The sequence below is a fragment of the Hemitrygon akajei genome, chromosome 13 (assembly GCF_048418815.1).
Source record: "Hemitrygon akajei chromosome 13, sHemAka1.3, whole genome shotgun sequence".
NCBI classification, from domain to species: domain Eukaryota; kingdom Metazoa; phylum Chordata; class Chondrichthyes; order Myliobatiformes; family Dasyatidae; genus Hemitrygon; species Hemitrygon akajei.
Genome location: NC_133136.1, coordinates 43,517,269 through 43,538,669, shown reverse-complemented (window position 1 = coordinate 43,538,669; position 21,401 = coordinate 43,517,269). Strand labels below are relative to the sequence as shown.

At 42.0% G+C, this 21,401-nt stretch overlaps 1 protein-coding gene across 2 annotated transcripts in view; it reads left to right on the top strand.

Annotated features, from left to right (window-relative positions):
• ercc8 (excision repair cross-complementation group 8) overlaps positions 1 to 21,401 on the top strand; it is a 42,341-nt gene that overhangs the window by 15,208 nt on the left and 5,732 nt on the right. For both annotated transcript variants that reach the window (XM_073064495.1, XM_073064496.1), the window contains exons 8-11: positions 4,398 to 4,501; positions 5,127 to 5,251; positions 8,375 to 8,572; positions 19,585 to 19,674. In XM_073064495.1, coding sequence (XP_072920596.1) covers positions 4,398 to 4,501; positions 5,127 to 5,251; positions 8,375 to 8,572; positions 19,585 to 19,674 — 517 coding nt within the window. The remainder of the gene's footprint in view (positions 1 to 4,397; positions 4,502 to 5,126; positions 5,252 to 8,374; positions 8,573 to 19,584; positions 19,675 to 21,401) is intronic.

Sequence of the window (21,401 nt, the reverse complement as noted above, 5' to 3'; positions counted from 1 at the left end):
AAATGCTGGTGGAACACAGCAGGCCAGGCAGCATCTATAGGAAGAAATATAGTCGACGTTTTGGGCTGAGACCCTTCGTCAGGACTAACTGAAAGAAAAGATAGAGATTTGAAAGTGGGGGGAGGGGGAAATCCAAAATGATAGGAGAAGACAGGAGGGGGTGAGATGAAGCTAAGAGCTGGAAAGTTTATTGGCAAAAGGGATACACAGCTGGAGAAGGGAGAGGATCATGGGACGGGAGGCCTAGGGAGAAAGAAAGGGAGAGGGGAACACCAGAGAGAGATGGAGAACAGGCAAGGAGTGATTGTGAGAGGGGCAGAGAGAGAGAAAAAAAGGGGGAGAAATAATAAATAAATAAATAAATAAATAAGGGATGGGGTAAGAAGGGGAGAGGGGCATTAGCGGAAGTTAGAGAAATCAATATTCATGCCATCAGGTTGGAGGCTACCAGACGGGATATAAAGTGTTGTTCCTCCAACCTGTGTGTGGCTTCATCTTGACAGTAGAGGAGGCTATGGATAGACATATCAGAATGGGAATGGGACGTGGAATTAAAATGTGTGGCCACTGGGAGATCCTGCTTTCTCTGGCGGACAGAGCGTAGATGTTCTGTAAAACGGTCTCGCAGTCTGCGTTGGGTCTCACCAATATATAGAAGGCCACACCGGGAGCACTGGATGCAGTATTTCATACCAGCTGACTCACAGGTGAAGTGTCGCCTCACCTGGAAGGACGACCGTTTCGCTGAACACCTACGCTCTGTCTGCCTGAGAAAGCAGGCTCTCCCAGTGGCCACACGTTTTAATTCCACGTCCTATTCCCATTCTGATATGTCTATCCATGGCCTCCTCTACTGTCAAGATGAAGCCACACACAGGTTGGAGGAACAACACCCTATATTCCGTCTGGGTAGCCTCCAGCCTGATGGCATGAATATTGATTTCTCTAACTTCCGTTAATGCCCCTCCTCCTCTTCTTATCCCATCCCTTATTTATTTATCTATCTATTTATTTATCTTCCCCCTCCCTTTTTTTTCTCTCTCTGTCCCTCTCACAATCACTCCTTGCCTGTTCTCCATCTCTCTCTGGTGTACCCCTCCCCCTTTCTTTCTCCCTAGGCCTCCCGTCCCATGATCCTTTCCCTTCTCCAGCTCTGTATCACTTTCGCCAATCACCTTTCCAGCTCTCAGCTTCACCCCTCCCCCTCCTGTCTTCTCCTATCATTTCAGATAGCCCCCTCGCCCCCACTTTCAAATCTCTTACTATCTTTTCTTTCAGTTAGTCCTGACGAAGGGTCTCGGCCCGAAATGTCAACTGTATTTCTTCCTGTAGATGCTGCCTGGCCTGCTGTGTTCCACCAGCATTTTGTGTGTGTTGCTTGAATTTCCAGCATCTGCAGATTTCCTCGTGTTTGCAGACTTAATAAATTCACATGCCTGTACATTGCGACAGAGTCATAGCGCAAAGATTTTTACTCTCTCACATTGTGGGATGGATTTCCCCTGCAATGTGTGTCAGCCACCCAGAGCTTTTTGTGTAAAAGAAATACCTTACCTCTGAATCCCCCCCTAATCTTTCCTCCAATTACATTGAAAGTATGTGCTTAGTATTAGCCATTGCTACCTTGGGGAAAAAGCACTGGTTGTCCACTCTGTCTAAGCCTCTCATCAGCTGATACAACTCTATCAAGTTGCCTGTCAACCTTCTTTACAATAAAGGGAAAAGTTCCTTCTCACTTGCACACTTTCCACCCATGCTGGGTTGAGCGTCGAGCTAGCAACTCAGCTTCATAAAAATAGGAAAGCCTGCTAAAAAAAAATGCCGTTGGGGACCACTGGGCCACAGACCAGTACCAGGCCGTAAAACATGTGCTACTAGGCTGGTACCAATCCAGTGGTCGGGGATTACTGTGCTAGAGCAACCTAATGCCTCCTTTTAGCCCTCTTGATTTCCTTTAGTGTTCTCTTGCATTTTTTATACTCCTCAAATATCACATTTGCTCCTTCCTGCCTATACCTGCTATGCATCTCATTTTTTTTAAACCAAGGCCTCAATGTCTCTTGAAAACCAAGATTTTCTATAAGTACAGACTATGTATTCTCAAAATTTCACTTATGAAGGCCTCCCACTAACCAAGTACAACTTTCCCAGAAAACAACCTGTCCCAATCTACACTTGCCAGATGCTTCTTGATACCATCAAGACTGGCCTTTTTCCATTTTAGACTCCCAACCTGAGGATGAGAGGTATCCTTTTCTATAATTATATTAAAACTAATGGCATTATGGTCACTAGATGGAAAGTATTCCCCTACACTAACTTCTGTTACTTGTCCTGCCTCATTTCCTAAAAGGAAATCTAGTATCGTACTCCCTCTAGTTGGGACCTCTTTATATTGATTAAGGAAAATTTCCTGAACACATGACAAACTCATCCCATCCAACCCTTTTAAAGTATGGGAATATCTGTCAATAAGTGGAAAAGTAAATCATCTGTTATTACAACCTTAGGTTTCTTGCAACAGTCTGCGATCTCTCTATCTCGTGGACTATTAAGTGGTTTACAATTAAATCCCGTTAAAGTGTTCATCCCTTTCTTATTCCTCATTTCCACCCTTTTAGCTTCGGTGGATGAACTCTTCAGTTTGACCTCTCTAAACACTGCCATGACATTTTCCATGACCCTTCATATCCACACCCCCCTTAAATCCCTCCATCTATATTACATGTTAAACAACAGAACCCCATAACATTGAGCTGCCAGTCTTGCTCCTCCTGTAACTGTGTCAGTAATGAGTGCAATGTCATATTTCCATGTGCTGAGCCATGCCCTGATGTCCTACAAAACTCCTTGTATTGAAATACACACAACTGAGAACATTAAACCCACCTTGTTCAACCTTTCAATGCCTTACTTTGTTTGTAGGTTTAATAACATCTTTCTGCCAAACTATTTCACTATTTGTTCTGGCACAATTACGTATTAATTAAATTTAAGATGAATTAAATAAGTATAATAATCTTACTGTGTGTTCAAGATGGTGTCACTAAGTGGCGACTATCCTGCTGGTGAATGTACAGTCTCTGGAAAATAAAATTGAAGACCTCAGAGCAAGATTGCTGTACCTGAGGGACATCAGGTACTGCTATGTACTTTGCTTCGTGGAAACATGGCTCACACCCTCCGGGGCAGCACTGCAACTTGATGGCTTTACCATTCTCCGAAAAGACAGTACAGCTCAGTCTTTTAAAGGCAGAGGAGGTGGAGTATACTTTATGATTAACTCATCATGGCACACAAACGTGTTGGATCTGTCTCAGTCCTAGTCACCCGACCTAGAACATCTGGCAGTCAAATGCCACCCATTTTATCCACCATGGGAATTTTCCGCCATCATCCTGGTAGCGATGTACATTCCACCTCAGGCTAACGTCAGGCAGGCCCTGGAGGAATTGAGCAATGTAATCACCAGCTACAAAACTGCACACCCTGATGTCTTCCCTATCATTTCGGAAAAGTTCAACATGGCCAGCTTGAAGAAGTTTCTGCACAACTACCACCAACATAGCACTTGTGGAACCAGAGATGACAACACACTTGACCACTGTTATACCACCATCAAGAACGCTTACTGTGCCACCCCACACCCAAACTTTGGAAAGTCTGATCAAGTGGCTCTGCTTCTACTCCCTGATTATGGCTGCTCTGATGTGGTCAGGAAGGCTTTATGAGAGGTAGTCCAACTGCTGAACACATCACCAACACTAGCTTACTAGCCATCAAGGACATACGGTAGATACAGAAAGACGCAGATAAAAGGCCATCAATATCACGGAGGATCCCAACCACCCTTCTCATGGACTGTTTGTCTCACTTCTATCAGGGAGGAGACTACGTAGTATCCATGCCAGGACCACAGACTCAAAAACAGATCCTTTCCCGAAGCAGTAAGGCTGATCAATACCAACCCACCCCACCACACCTCACATCCCACCAGCACTACCTTATCATTGCCTGTCAGAGTCCCTATATCTACAGGCACTCCTGTACCTAGCATCACTTTATGTTCATAAAACCAATTTTTGTTTCTAAGCTATCTTATGTATTTATGTTTATTGAGTTTTTTTAATTTTTTTTATCTTAGTGTGTTTTTATATGCTGCATCAGGTATGGAATAATTATTATCTTGTTCTCCTTTAAATGAGTGGTTTAGAAATGATGTTAAGCAGTCTTAAATCTTGAACATACATCTGCTTATACTTGACACATATTGAAGTTCTTGAAAGAAAGATTCAAGAGATGTTGACTGCATTATTTGTCAGTAAAATTATTTCATTATTTCATAGTGGTTGTTGATGTCCTTTTCTAAAGTTTCTTTCAAATTACCTTTCTCTTAGTGCTGATAGCAAAGTTAGAATCTGGGATGTACGGAATGCTTCTGGGAGTTTAATTGTGCTTGATCAGCACAATGGTGAAATTGCTAAATCTTCTTCAGAATCAGGTAATTAGTTTGGAAAGTTTTCCTTCATAAGTTATGTTAACCATTTTAATGCAAACTCGTGTAATTCTCTTTCCCTTGCAAGTTTAGTCTAGAGCACAGACAAATGATTTATTCTGTTACTTCTGTGCAGTTGATTAAATTTTTGCACCCTTCCTTTCCAGTAATGAGTGACTCTTGTTGATGTAAAGTTTCTCGTAAATAAAGGCTATTCCATACTGCTATATTTCATATTTCCAATTCAGACTCTGTCAATATAACAGCAGAACACGGACTTCTCACCAGTAGTAACTGGAGAACAGTTGCAATAAATCGCCTCCATTTTATTCCTTCGTTGCTTCTGCCAGTTGCAGCAATTTTACTGCCTCCCAAGTTGCAATTATCTAATTCACAAGGTGATGGTAATCACAGGCCTTTTAAATTAAATAATTAAAAACTATTGCAAATGCAGGAAATCAAAACAAAGTGGGAACATTATTGAAACACTGAAAAAAAATGGATTAAAGATTCCGTTGTCGATCTTCATTAGTCTCTTTGTGATGTAGTACTGATTTTCTTGCAATTTCAGTTACCAAATATTGGTGTAATATTAATAACAAGTTTTCATTAATAATTTCTTCTTTGACAGCAAACACTGCTCACAATGGACGTGTTAATGGCCTGTGCTTTACTAGTGACGGACTACATCTTTTAACTATTGGGACAGATGATCGCATGAGACTCTGGAATAGTTCCACGGGGGAAAATACACTGGTACTTTCCATTTTCTACACATCATGAATCTAATTGAAAAAGCTTAAATTGTAATATATTAAGTGGTTGTTAATTCAAAACTACAACACTCAAAATGACAATAAAATATAAAAGGAACTACACATAATGGAAGGTAGGAAATGCTAGAAATTCACTAGTCCTTTAGAAATGACTTGATGATGGTGGAATAGGAAGTACCCACGGATGAAGAAATCTGAGATATTAGTTGATCGTCATGATTTTATAGTGTGACTATATCTGTGAAACAACCTTCTCAATGCAGTCACACCAGAATAACATAAGAAATAAGAATTTGTCCCTTCAAAATTGCTCCTCCATTAAATAACATCATGATTAATCTTTTGTCTCTTGCCATTGTCTCATATTTCTTGACTCCTCTACTCGCTAGATTTTTTTTGATGTCAGCGTGGAATGCAATTAATGATTGAACCTCCATAGTCTCCCAGGGTAGAGAATTTTAAAGATTCAACACACACTATTTACCTTCCCAATGGAATGGTATTTGTGATCTTGTGAAAAAGCTTTTTTGTAAACAAATTAGTAAAGCATTTACCCATTCTTGCTTTTCTACACAGAGTCAATGACTCAAGCAAATGGGTTGCTCTCCCTGTGCCTGTTTTCCCTGGGCTCATTGTGACCTTCAAAGCATTTCAGATTTCTGTGCTTAGCTGCACTTTCATGGAAATCCAAATCTTCCTCAGACTTTCTGGAGCCACTGGCTATCAGTTTCTCATCCTGTTTAAGTAGATAATTGCTGACAGCTATAAGCCAAATAGGCCAATCTTAGATAGCCAGAACCTGTTTCCCATGGTGGTGATGGCTAAAATTAGAGAGAATGGGTTTAAGGTGAGAGGGAAGTGGTTTAAAGGGGATCCGAGGGGTGAATTTTTCACACAAGGAATGAAATGAGTTGCCAGAGGAGGTGGTGGAAGCAGGAACAGTAACAACATTTAAGATGCTTCTAGGCATGTACTTACATGAGCACGGCATAAAGTGCTAATGAAAGTAATGTAGGCAGGTGGCATTGGTATAGATACACAATGGTCACCATTGACACAGTAGACCAAAGGATGTATTATGCTGTCAAGCTATGTGTCCCTTTGAGCTGCTGATGCAAAGGAAGTAACAATCATCTACTGCTCATTTCAGTAAAATGTTGCAGCATTTTTATGTGGCATAGGAACTTTGAAAAGCTTTCTGTTCTACCTTTAAACATTCCTCGTGTGTTCCGCAAAAAGTAAATATAGTTATTACAAGAGCAATGTTACTAAATGATAAATATTTGGCATTATTTGTGACAGCCAAGGAATCAGCATCAGGTTTATTATCACTGAAATTTGTTGTTTTGCAGCAGCAGTACAGTCCAAGACATAAAAAATACCTTAAGTTACAAAAATAAATAAATAAAGCAATAGACAAAAATGAGGTAGCATTTATGGACCCTTCAGAAATCTGATGGCGGAAGGGAAGAAGCTGTTCTAACACGTAAGGACTTCAGGCTCCTCTACCTCAAGTAAAGCTAAGAGGGGTTGTCTTGGATTGTGAAGATCTTTAATGATAGATGCTGCCTTCTTAAGGTACCACTTAAAGATGTCTACAATGGGGGGAAAAAAGGTAAAGCCTGCTGAAAATCTGGATTTCACATAAAACTGAGAATTTGAGGGGATAGAGGCAATAATTTATAAGCCAGTCATTTATCTGAGGTAAAACTGAATTGTATTGTGTAACTTCTAACTACAAATTAAAGCACCATTGCAACCAAATTGTGCAGATAAAAATGGATATGAAAGAACCTGTAACTTTGTGGTGATAGTGAGGAATTAGTTTCCACAGGGGTAACAAAAGAGATACAGTTAAAAAAGGACTCAAATGGTAATTTGAAAATTCATCACTACAATGTACCAGAAGGAATAAGAAATGATGTCTGAAGATGAAATACCGTTATAATTTGGTAAGGATTAACATGTATTAGATCAAAAATTGAATTCTGGCCAATAAACAATTATCACAATAAACTTGCTGATGACACAAAGGTTGGGGGTGTTGTGGATAGTGTGGAGGATTGTCAGAGGTTACAGTGGGACATTGATAGGATGCAAAACTGGGCTGAGAAGTGGCAGAAGGAGTTCGACCCAGATAAGTATGAAATGGTTCATTTTGGTAGGTCAAATATGTTGGCAGAATATAGTATTAATGGTAAGACACTTGGCAGTGTGGAGGATCAGAGGAATCTTGGGGTCCGAGTCCATAGGACACTCAAAACTGCTGCGCAGGTTGACTCTGTGGTCAAGAAGGCATACGGTGCATTGGCCTTCATCAACCATATAGGATCCTAGTCAGACCCCACTTGGAGTACTGTGCCCAGTTCTGGTCACCTCACTACAGGAAGGATGTGGAAACTATAGAAAGGGTGCAGAGGAGATTTACAAGGATGTTGCCTGGATTGGGGAGCATACCTTATAAGAAAAGGTTGAGAGAACTCAGCCTTTTCTCCTTGGAGTGGCAGAGGATGAGAGGTGACCTGATAGAGGTGTATAAGATGATGAGAGGCATTGATTGATTGTGTGGATAGTCAGAGGCTTTTTCCCAGGGCTGAAATGGCTAGCACGAGAGGACACAGTTTTAAGGTGCTTGGAAGTAGGCACAGAGGAGATGTCAGGGGTAAGTTTTTTACGTAGAGAGTGTTAAGTGCATGAAATTGTTCTGCTGGCGATGGTGGAGGCAGATACGATAGGGTCTTTTAAGAGACTCCTGGATAGGTACATGGAACTTAGAAAAATAGAGGGCTATGGGTAACCGTAGGTAATTTCTAAAGTAAGTACATGTTCAGCACAGCACTGTGGGCCAAAGGTTTTCTATGTTCTATAAACTCAAAAGGTGTTTCTAATGGGTAAGTATAGTTGAGGACTGTTAAATGGTGTTGGACTTTCATAGAGCTTTTGACCAGGAATTAGTGTGCAAAATGAAAACAGACAGGATTTGAGTAAATGTATTCTTTTTCTAGCACAGTAGATTTTGCAATTTAGCCACAACATAATTAAAATGTGAAAAGTTACAAAATTGTAACTATTTCTAAAAGTAACTTCAGATTAATGTTTACAGGTGAACTATGGAAGAGTTTGCAATGGAAGTCGAAAGAATCTCAAGTTCACGGTGTCCAGTGGTTGCAGTCCAGATTTTGTGTTTGTCCCAGTCGATTCTTGTATTGCAGTTTATGATATCTATGCAGGACAATTGCTAACTGAACTCAGGGGGCATTATAATTATGTAAACTGCTGCACATTCCAGTCTTACTTCCAAGTAAGTAAATTTCTTAGTGTTTTCTTCAATGCTATTATTATAAGATCTCTAGCTAATAACTGAATTGAATTCCAGTCGTTCAAGGTCAAGGATACTGATTATTTTCATATAGTAATATAAGATATCCGTAGTTTCCATTTTGCTTGGGTGTCATTTCTAGTCTATTAGGGATTATTGAACAAGAGTTGGGAATATATTCTTACTGAAAATCACTACTTGCATATATTCTGTTAAGCAATTTTTCAGAAATCAAATAGGCCATTTTTTGAGAGTAAGCAGATGAAGAAACAAAACTTGCAAGTTTCTTTATAATTCAATTTTTCTTTTCATACAATAGAGAAGGAAATATAGCTGCCTAAGTATCTCGTGTCTTCATTGTTCTTAGATGAAAGAGATATAGCTAATCATCTTTGTTTTCGATATAATACACCATTGACTACAAAGGAATTCCTAGAAAATATTTTTTGTCATTGGGCACTCCTATAACAGTCATGTTTTCATCATATTGCTGTTTGTGATGCAATCCTTTTTAGAGGGATCTTTGTGGAGTAGGTGTAACCAAACCCTGGAGCCCAAGTTCCACAAAGTTTTAAGTTCTGGACATGGAGCTATAGTCTACAGAATCTACCTTCAATATCTTCTCTGCCCATCCACCTGCTAAGGCCCCACTTTCTAGGCATCCTTCTTCTGCACTTCCAAAGACCTGATGATACTCCAACCAACCCTATCTTCTGACCAGAGCCAGAGAAGTTCTTGACAAGTGACCAGCAGTATCTAACACTTTAGGAGCTGCTACATTTTGCTGTAACCATCTGCTGTGGTTAGCTGGGGAAAGAAGGTGTTAACATTTAAGATCGAAGTTCTTTTTGTCAGAACTGGAAAAGAGAGAAAACAAGTTGGTTTGAAGTGCAGACACTACAGAGGAGGACACAGGAAATATTTCTGACAACGTAAGGTTATAATTGCAGTGGAAATACGTAGGATGTAACGAAGATCATTCTATCAAAAGTTTAAATGGACATTTGAACAAAGGACTCTAAAAGTTATGAGAAAGGGGCAGTTTGAGAATTAGAATACAAACAAAGGAACATAAAAGTCACAAAATGCAGGGCTGTCAGACTTTGCTAAACAGGGTAGACTGTGCTAACAGGTAAAGGGAAATCTGAACCAGTATCACAGAATTATTGACCAGTTCTGATACAGTCAGAGGAAATTAATTACCTGAAAATCTACCTTGAGTTTGCCAGGCTACAATGTGCTCAGGCAAAAGATGAGGTGCTGTTCCTCAAGCATATATTGCAGTTTGTTTTAACAGTGTAGGGGACTAATCTCAAATAGGTCAGACTGAGCGTAGGATGGAGGATTAAAATAACAAGTAACTGGGTAACTAGAAGCTCTTGTGGGTGACTGCAAGTGCTTTGCAAACCAATCTGCATTAGATTTCTCTAATCTGGATGAGCACCGAATGAATACACAATATTGAACGAAGGGCAAGTGAATCACAGTTTGACATGGAACAGTTGCTCTGGGACTTGAGTGGTGGGAAAGGACAATGTAAAGGAGCAGGTGTTGCACTTCTGTAACTACATGGCAGAGTGTAGAGAAAGGGTATGGTTGATGGAAATGAATGGGCAAAACAAGCCAGGGAAGATTTGATTCCTTCATAACAATGAACAAGGGGGAGGGAGAGGGAGAAGACACATCTATTGTTAGAATCTCATTGAAGGTGGCAGAAATCATGGATTGTATCTGTGGAAGGCTGATAGAGTGGAATGTGAAGATCAGGGGAACTCAACTCTTACTGTAGCTAAGAGTAGAAGGTGGAGTGCAGGAAACAGATGAGGGCTCTGTCAGCGTGATATAGAGGGAAGTAAAAGAGATGGAGGAGCTGCATTACTAATCAAGGAGAATAGCACAGCTGCACTCAGAGAGGACATACTGGAGGGCTCATCCACTTGGATTGTATGGGCAGAGGTCAGAAGGAAGAAATATGCATTCACTGTGCGAGAATTTAAGTTCTCCATTGGAGAACTTGCTCAGAGCATCTGAGAGAGTTTCTTGAAACTGGATATGGATAGTCTAACTAGAGGAAGGACTATTCCGTATTGGGAAACCAGGCTGGCCATGTCATTGCAGTTTTGGTGGGAGTGCATATTGATTACATATCATTTAGTTTTAAGGTACTTAAGAATGTACTAAGTTGGGCTGGGGCATATTCTCGGAGAATGAGAGAGGAAATTGGGAGCAGCAGTTATTGTATAAGTTCACATCTGACATATGGAGGGTTTGTAAAGGTTAATTTCACAGAGTACATGATAGGTATGTTCTAGTAAGAAGGAAGGACAAGGATAGAAAGATAAGGGAACCTTGGATGACAAGAGAGGTTGTAAATTTAGTCAAAAAAGGGGAACTTGTGTAGTTTCGAAAGCTGAAGGTAGACAAGGCTATTGAGAAATACGAAGAAGGCTGGAAAGAACTCAAGCAAGGAATTAGGAGGGACAAAAGAGAACATAAAATCTTCTTGGCAAGTAGGATCAAAGAGAACCCAGAAAGAGGGTAACAAAGAAGAATGGAGTACTGCTCAAGGATGAAAGAGAGAATTTATGTTTGGAGCTGCAGGATGTTGGTGAAGGACTGAATGAGAATTTTGCATCGGTTTACTCAAAGGGGAAATATTTGGAGGATTGTGAGATCAGTGTGGGGTCTTTCCTATTCCAGGGCATCAAGAAGGAGCTGGTATTAGGTCTCTTGTGTCACACTAAGGTAGGTAAATCCCAATGGTCTGGTAGGATCTATCCCATGTTATTGAGGGATCATCATATGTTAGAATTCACCTTGTAGTTTGAGAGGAAGAAGCTAAAACACTGTATCACTATTACAGTGGAGTAAAGGCAACTACAAAGGTGTGAGAGAGAACCTAACTGAAGTTGATTGAAAGGCGACACTAGTAGGGATGATGGTAGTACAGCAATGGCTAGTGTTTCTGGCAGCAATTCAGAAAGTCCATGATAGATACGTCCCAAAGAACTATTCTAAAGGGAGGCAACCGTGGTGATAAGGAAAGTCAAAGTCTGCATAAAAGCAAAAAGAGAGAGCGTATAATATTGCTAAAATTAGTGGAATGTTAGAAATGGAGATACCTTTAAAAACCAATAGAAGGCAACTAAAAAAAGCATTAAGAAGAGATAAGATGAAATATGAGAGAAAGCTAGCCATTGTTATAAAAGAGGATATCAAAAGTTTTTTCCCAGATATATAAAGAGCAAAAGAGAGGCATACATGGATATCGAGCTGCTGGAAAATGACACTGGAGAGGTCATAATGGGAGGCAAAGAAATTGTAGATGAACTTAATAAGTATTTTGCATCAGTCTTCTCTCTGGAAGATAACAGAAGCATGCCAGAAATTTGAGTGTGTCGGGGCAGAAGTGATTGTATTACTATCACTTCTATTCTATTACTCAGGAGTAGGTGCTTGGGAAGCTGAAATGTCTGAAGGTAGATAAGTCAACTGAACCAGATGGACCACACCCAGGGTTCCGAACAAAGTAGCTGAAGAGTTTCTGGGGGCATTACTAATGACTTTTCAAGAATCACCAGATTCTGGAATGGTTCCAGAGGACTGGAAAATTGCAAATGTCATTCCACTTTTGAAGAAGGAAGGGAGACAAAAATAGGAAATTATAGGCCAGTTACCTGACTTCAATGCTTGGGAAAATGTTGGAATCCATTATTAATGATGAGGTTTTGGGGTACTTGGAAGCACATGATAAAATAGGCCAAAGTCAGCATGGTTTCCTTAAGGGGAAATATTACCTGACAAATCTTTTGAAATTCTTTAAGAAAGTAACAGGCAGGGTAGACAAAGGAGAATCAGAGGTTGTTGCTTACTTGGATTTATAGAAGGCCTTTGATAAGATGCCGCACATGGAGGCTGTTAAACAAGATAAATGTCCAAAGCATTACAAGAAAGGTAGAAGCATGGATAGAAAATAGGCTGATTGATAGAGGGCAAAGTGTGGGAATAAAGGAGGTCTTTCTGGTTGGCTGTCAGTGACGAATGCTGTTCTGCAGGGGTCAGTGTTGGGACCAGGTCTTTTCAAATTGTATTTTATTGATTTAGATGATGGAGTTGGTGCTTTTGTGGCCAAGTTTCTGGACAATATGAAAATAGTTGGAGGGGCAAGTAGTGTTGAGGAAGTAGGGAGTCTGTGGATGGGTTTGGACAGATTAGGAGAATGGGCAAAGAAGTGGCAGATGGAATATAGTGTTGGGAAGTTTATGGTCATGCACTTTGGTAGAAGAAAGAACAGCATCGAGTATTTTCTAAATGGGGAGAAAATTCAAAAATCAAGTTCAAAGGGTCTTGGGAGTCCTCATGCAGGATTCCTTAAATGTCAACTTTCAGGTTGAGTTGGTGGTAAGGAAGGCAAATCCAATTTCAGCATTCATTTAGAGAGGACCAGAGTGTAAAAGCAAGGATCCCCATGAGGCGGCGCAGCACGGCAGCAGCGGCCTTTCAGACCTGGTGTTACTTTAATTTAATTTTCTAATTAAGTTTGAATACACAACTTTTGATTAGGGCACATGGATAACAGAGCGACTATCTACCATGGCCAGATACTACTACAATACACAGGTGGCCCAAAAGCAAACCTTCACAAAGATCTGCTGGTCAAATTACGTGACCTCGGCTTGCTGAGGGGAATGGGCCTATAATCCTCGGACTCGCCTAATGCTGGTAGCCGGAGATGGAGACGTCGTAAGTGATGTGCGAGGAAGCAGAAGCGAGGCAAGCGGGTAGGGGTCCATGCCAGGCTAAAAGCAAACCCTAGCCAGCCGGCTCTCCAGTCCATTCTGCTCTCCAATGTCCGCTCCCTGGACAATAAATTGGACTACATCCGACTCCAACGAAATACTCGGAGGGAGTACAGAGTCTGCCCTGCACATGTTTTTACAGAGACGTGGCTTACTGATGGAATTTCGGACGCTGCTATTCAGCTGGACGGGCTCGCCTTGTTTCGAGCGGACAGGGATGCAGCTCTTTCCGGTAAGACTCGCTGTGGTGGTGTGTGTATTTACATCAACATGGAATGGTGTAAGAACTCTGTGCTGGTTTCCAGATACTGCTCATCGCTAGTGGAGTTTGTGTCTGTTAGATGCAGACCATTTTATTTGCCACGGGAATTCACCTCTGTCCTTATATTCGGTGTGTACATTCCCCCCAGCGCTAATGCTAAGGAGGCGTCTGTGAACTGTACGGAGCTATTAGCGAACTGCAGAACGCACACCCTGATGGGCGGTTTATTGTCGCCGGTGATTTTAACCACGCGAACCTTAAGTCAGTGTTCCCCAAATTCCATCAGTATGTGGACTTTGCAACAAGAGGGGAGAACACATTGGACCTGGTTTACACAAACATCCCCGATGCGTACCGAGCAGAGCCCCGCCGCCACCTCAGCTACTCAGACCACATCTCTGTTATGCTAATCCCAGTATATAGACCGCTCGACAGGCGCTCCAGACCAGTTCAGAAGCAGGTGAAAACCTGGCCAGCAGGAGCCATCTCTGCTTTTCAAGACTGCTTTGAGCACACTGACTGGCACATGTTCAGGGAGGCTGCAACCGATGGCAACTCTACCAACTTAGAGGAGTACACAGCATCAGTGACCAGCTACATCAGCAAGTGCATTGATGATGTTACTCTGTCCAAGACCATCACTATATGCGCTAACCAGAAGCCATGGATGAGCGCGGAGGTGCGTGTGCTGCTGAGGTCCCACGACTCTGCCTTCAGATCAGGCAACAAGGCAGCCCTAACAACAGCAAGGGCCAAACTGTCCCGGGCCATCAGAGGGGCAAAGCATGCACACGCCCAGTGAGTCCACAGCCACTTCCAGGACAGCGGCGACACGCGGCGCATGTGGAAGGGCATCCAGGACATCACCAATTACAGGACAACATCACCTGACTGTGCAGGTGATACCTCCCTCCCAGATGCGCTGAATAACTTCTACGTCCGGTTTGAGGCAGAAACTGACGTGGTGGTGAGGAAGTCCACCCCTCCTACAAATGACCAGGTGCTGTGTCTTACCGTGGCCGATGTGAGAAGAACCCTGTGCAGGGTCAACCCACGGAAGGCTGCTGGACCAGACAACATCCTTGGTAGAGTGCTCAGAGGATGTGCAGACCAGTTAGAAGATGTTCTCACTGACATCTTCAACATCTCCTTGAGCAGCACCACCATTCCAACATGCTTCCAGGCCCAGGCCACCACCATTGTCCCTGTGCTGAAGAAGTCTTCAGTGTCCTGCCTAAATGAATACCGTCCCATTGCACTCACATCCATCATCATGAAATGTTTCGAGAGGCTCATCATGAGGCATATCAAGAGCCTGCTGCCCCCCTCACTGAACCCCATGCAGCTCGCGTACCGTCCCAACCGCTCAACAGACGACACCATTGCCACCACCCTCCACCTGGCCCTAACCCACCTGGACAAAAAAGACACATATGTTCGGATGCTGTTCATAGACTTCAGTTCAGCATTCAACACAATCATCCCTCAGAAACTGATTGGAAACCTGAGCCTACTGGGCCTGAATACATCCCTCTGCAACTGGATCCTAGACTTCCTGACTGGGAGACCTCAGTCAGTCCGGATCGAGGGCAGCATCTCCAACACCATCACACTGAGCACAGGGGCCCCCCAGGGCTGTGTGCTCAGTCCACTGCTGTTCACTCTGCTGACCCACGACTGTGCTGCAACACACAGCTCGAACTACATCATCAAGTTCGCCAATGACACGACCATGGTGGGTCTCATCAGCAAGAACGATGAGTCATCTTACAGAGAGGAGTTGCAGCAGCTAACAGACTGGTGCAGAGCCAACAACCTGTCTCTTAATGTGAACAAGAGATGGTTGTTGACTTCAGGAGGGCACAGAGCGACCACTCCCCACTGAACATCGACGGCTCCTAGGTAGAGATAATTAAGAGCACCAAATTTCTTGGTGTCACCTGGCGGAGAATCTCACCTGGTCCCTCAACACCAGCTCCATAGTGAAGAAACCCCAGCAGTGTCTCTACTTTCCGCGAAGGCAGAGGGAAGTCCATCTCCCACCCCCCATCCTCATCATAATCTACAGAGGTTGTATTGAGAGCGTCCTGAGCAGCTGCATCACTGCCTGGTTCAGAAATTGCACCATCTCGAATCACAAGAACCTGCAGCGGATACTGAGGTCAGCCGAGAAGATCATCGGGGTCTCTCTACCCGCCATCATTGACATTTACACTACACACTGCATCCGCAAAGAAACAACATTATAAAGGACCCCATGCACCCCTCATACAAACTCTTCTCCCTCCTGGGAAAAGGCACCGAAGCAGTCGGGCTCTTACGACCAGACTATGTAACAGTTTCTTCCCCCAAGCCATCAGACTCCTCAATACCCAGAGCCTGGACTGACACCTTACTGCCCTATTGCCCTGTTTATTATTTATTGTAATGCCTGCACTGTTTTGTGCACTTCATGCAGTCCTGTGTAGGTCTGTAGTCTAGTGTAGCTGTTTTTTTCTCTTTGTGTTGTTTTTTACATAGTTCAGTCTAGTTTTTGTACTGTGTTATGTAACACCATGGTCCTGAAAAACGTTGTCTCATTTTTACTATGTACTATACCAGCAGTTATGATCGAAATGACAATAAAAGTGACTTGACTTGACTTGTAATGCTGAGGATTTATAAGGCATTGGTCAGACCACACTTTGAGTATTGTGAGCAATTTTGTGCCCTTTATCTATAAAAGGCTGTGCTGGCATTGGAGGTTATCAAGAATGATTCCAGGAATTAAAGGGTTAACACATGAAGAACGTTTGATGGCTCTGGGCTTGTACTTTCTGGAGTTCAGAAGAATGAAGGGGGGTATCTCATAAAACCTTTTGAATATTGAATGGCCTAGAACGAGTGTATATGGAAAGGATGTCTCCTGCCATGGGAAAGTCTAGGACCAGAGGGCACATCCTCAGAATAGAAGGAAGTGCCCTTAGAACAGAGATGAGGAGGAATTTCTTTAGCCAGAGGGTGGTTAATCTGTAGAATTCATTGGCATAGATGGCTGTGGAGGACGGGAGCCAAATATTTGGGTATACCAGAATCAGGTTTAATCAGATATACTTAATAACATAAACATGAGAAACTGCAGTTGCTGAAAATCCAAAGCAGCACAACACAACACACACACACAAAATGCTGGAGGAACTCAGCAGGTCAGGCAGCATCTATGGAAATGAATAAACGGTTGACATTTTGGGGCAACACCTTTCTTCAGGACATGTTTTATTTGTTATGAGCCTCGTGTCAGTGGTAGGGAAACTATTGAAGAGGATCCTTAAAGATCCGTCTTACTTTTGGAAGAACATGGGCTAATTAGAGACAGTCAGCATAGTTTTGTGCTGGGCGGGTCACGTCTCTCAATCTTGACTGACTTTTTTGACCAAGGTGTTTGATGAGGCTTGGGAAGTCAATAAACTTTGGTAAGATATTTCACAAGGTCCTTCAGGGAAGTTGATCAGGAAGATTAAGAGCTACAGTTAATTGGTAGTTGGATTCAGCATTGATTTGCCCATAGAAGACAGAAGGTAGACAGAGAATTGTTCTTCTGGCTGGGGATCTGTGACCAGTATGTAGTCTTTTGAGGTGAACAGTGCTGGGACCTCTGGTTTGTGAAATATAAATGAGTTGGATGAAATGTAGGTGGGTTAGTATGTTTGCAGATATCACACAAGCAGGAGGAGTTACGGACCACATAGAAAGTCATTAAAGGATACAGCAGGAAATAGATCAGTTACAGTTATGGGTGGGGAAATGGCAGATGAACTGTAATCTAGCCAGTTGTGAGGTGTTGTTTGTATGTTAGAAGATCAAACGTAAAGGAAAAGAATACAATGAATACCAGGATCCTTAACAGTATTAACGTACAGAAGGTTCTGAGGGTGCAAGTCCATACCTTGCTAAAAATGGCAACACAAGTAGATGGAATAGTAAAGAAAGTGCATGGCATGCTTGCCTTCATCACTCAGGCATAGAGTATAACTGCCAGGAAGCCATGATACTGTTGTAAAAACTTTACAACTGGTCACAACATTACAGGAAGGACGTGGATGCTTTGGAGACAGTTCAGAAGGGGTTTACCAGGATGCTGTCTGGATTAGAGAGACTAGCTAAAAGGAAAGGTTGGACAAACTTGAATTGTTTTCCATGCAGCATTGGAGGCTGAGGGGGAAACCGGATAGAAGTTTATAAAATTATGAGAGGCCTATACAGGGTAGAAATGTTGAATGGCTTTAAGATAAAAAGGGGAAAGCTTAAAGGGATGTGTGTGGGCAAGTTTTGTTTTACACTAAGTGTGTCAGGTGCTTAGAACCTGCTGCCAGGTTGATGGTGGAAGCAGATGTTATAGTCTTGTTCAAGAGCACGTGAGTATGCAGAGAATGGATCATGTGCAGGCGGAGGCCATTGGTTTTATTTTGCTATCATGTTCAGCACATACCGTGGGCTGAAGGCCACTTCCTGTTCTTCTGTGTTCTACTGTGGTAGAGGGGAAGCCATGGTTTGGGAAGAAGGAGCACCTTCTCATTATTAAAGTAGATGGAAGGACCAAGAGAATGGAATGGAGTCCTTAAAGGAGCTAGACTAAATATCTTAATTTGCTGAATGCTTCCAGCATTTTCTATTTTCAGATTTCCAGATACATGATACTGATTTTAATGTTCACTTTCTGTGACAGTGATTGAAATTGCATAATTGGTATCATTTTCTGAGTTACAGTTGTACCCCTGCTAAAATTAATTCAGTTCCTTTTTCTGCCAGATGTAGTCATTTCTCCCAGTGATGCAATGTACTCTGTATAGAGGGAAATAAATGCCAGTTCTTTTGTGAAGTGAAAACAATGAAATGACAACTTTAAATGTAAATTGCCCTTCTCTATTTCTTTTTAAATTAAAATCAAATATGAAAAGGATTTCCTGGTATATATGACAAATAAACTCTTCTCAGGCTTCCAGCCGGGTATAGATATCAATTTTAACCGACTTTTCGGTGACAAACTCTGCCAACTTCATCAGGGATTCAGTATACGATGGAGATGGAGAAGAATGGTTGCCTCCCATTCCTGGACATTCTAATACAATGGAAACCGGATGGTAGCCTTGGATATGGTATCCATTGGAAACCCACTCACATGGATTTATATCTCAACAATTACAGCCACCATCATGCCTCCCAAAGTACAGCGGTTCTTTCTACTTTGATTAACTGTGCGAAAACCATTTCAAACCTGGAGAGTCTCCATGAGGAGGTAAGAGAATTCTGCACAACATTTTGTAGAAAATACCAGATTAATACCATCCACAAACCCGTAAGGAAGCTTAAATCACAACTTGTGTGGGTCAGAGATGACCTGGAACTCAGGACAGCTGTCGTTTACAGGATTCCCTGTGAATGCAGAGCAGCGTATATCAACCAGATGGGATGCATGGTGGAAACCCGCATCAATGAGCACAGGAGGTGTATCTTTTTGGGTTACCCAGAGAAATCGTCAGCAGCAGAACATTACATTCGCAATGGCCGTAGGATTGACTTCAACGACACAAAACTGCTGTGCCGCACCAGTGGCTTTTGGGACCACCTGGTGAAGGAAGCCATTGAAATTAAATTAAATTAACAAAGACGAAGAACTGGAATTTGATTGAAAATGAGGTGGGGCAGCGGAAACCTGATTGGGTGAGAATTATCCAATCGGGTGGAAAGGATAATGGTATAAATGCCACGAGGCAAGACACGTCCAGGCATCATCCCTGATGACGATGGCAGAGTTTGTCACCTCTACCCGCTGGGAAGCCCAAGAATTTATTTGTTGAAAAAAATGCGTTAGAAAAATTGTGCTTTGTAATACCAGTAACTATTGAAATCTGGTCTTCAGATATATACTACAAAATGAATTTCTTTCTTTTCAGGAGCTTTATAGTGGTGGCAGTGATGTTAACATTTTAGCATGGATTCCAGATCTTGGTCAAATAGATGCGGGAGATGATGAAGCTAAAGGGGTGAGCAATTTATCCAAACATTTTACTTCTCCAATGCATGATATTGTAATGAAAATATTCACACCTATGCTGGCTGCTTTCTGCACTTTTTAACTTTTGCTTTATATTTTTAATGACTTTTCTCAAAATGCACATTATTCTCCATGTGAACTCTTTAGGGCTCAAACTTCACCTAAACCTACACCTATCCTCAGTATTTATGTTAAGGAAGTAATCACTTTAGAATAATTTTTAAACTGCTAACTTACATGTGCTATATGTACCTTGTGGTGTATTTTGCACCTTGGCCCCAAAGGAGTATCTGTTTCGATTAGCTGTATTAATGGGTATTTATGTCTGGTCAACTCTGGCACCGCTCTATAGCAGGCAGAAACACGGTCCACAGCAGGTTCAGCTCCTCCGCCAACATGCAACTAGTGATGGGGTAGACCTGTAGTACCTGAAGTTCTTAATGTTTAGCAGTGGCTTGTGATCATTAAAAAAGATGGCAGCACCTTTGGTTGACTGCTGTGTCCAAGCGCGCCACAGTCTCACCAGATAATGATAAGATGACAGACCTCTCACTTTTGGCATATACCAGATGTTTTTACAGAGGGCTTTTCAGACATAAGTTAATCAAAAAGGAAGTGAAATGCAGTTACAGCACATTTGCTGTCTGCTTAACTTAGCAGACTGACTGTGGTGGGGTTTGTAAATACAACTGATGTACATTCAGTTGGCTGGCACATTGGATATGGTCTTTCAGCTTTGTAACCTGGGTTTAGTTATAGAATAGATGAGTTCAGAGCAAAGCATATTGCAAAATTGCCCTGAAATTGGCAACTTCCTCTGCAACTATAATGAAGAAAGATTGTTTGAAAATATGACAGCAAATACCACTAAATTTCTGAGTGATGCTTGTTCTTCATAAAGCACCATGGTAAGATTACTGTAATGTGAAATGTAATAGTCACACTGAGGTGATTATCTTTAAGGTCAGGATTGAGGCACATTCTTGGGATAAGATTCAAGATGCTTTATTTTGTAAACATTCCTACCATTAAAGTCCCATCTCCTAACAAAATGCACAAAATATGATATTTAAAAAAAAAACATATTAGTTTGGATGAAGCTGTCTTTTAGTTGGAAAGGGTACACTGGTTCCAGGACAATCACAATCTACAAATGGACTATATTTTATAAATTGGACTTGTGCATCACCTCTTTCTCTCTCTCTCTCTCTCTCTCTCTCTCTCTCTCATGCTCCATCTCAACATGACATTTACACTCAGTGGCTAGTTTATTAGGTACAGGAGTGGAACCCGGTGTCGTCTTCTGTTGCTGTAGCCCATCCACTTCAAGGTTCAACATGTGCATCCAGAGACACGCTTCTGCACACCACTGTTGGAATGTGTGGTTATATGAGTTACTGTTGCCTTCCTATCAACTTGAACCATTCCAGACGTTGACCTCTCATTAACAGGGCATTTTCACCCACAGAACTGCCATTTCCTCAATGTTTTTATTACTTTTTGCACCATTTTCCGTAAACTCGAGTGACTATTGAACATGAAAATTCCAGGAGATCAGCAAATTCTGAGATACTCAGACCACCCCATCTTCCACCAACAATCATTACATGGTCAAAGTCACTTCGATCACATTTCTACCCATTCTGATGTTTGGTGTGAGCAACTACTGAACCTTTAGACCAGGTCTGTAAACCTTTATGCAGTGGGCTGCCTCCA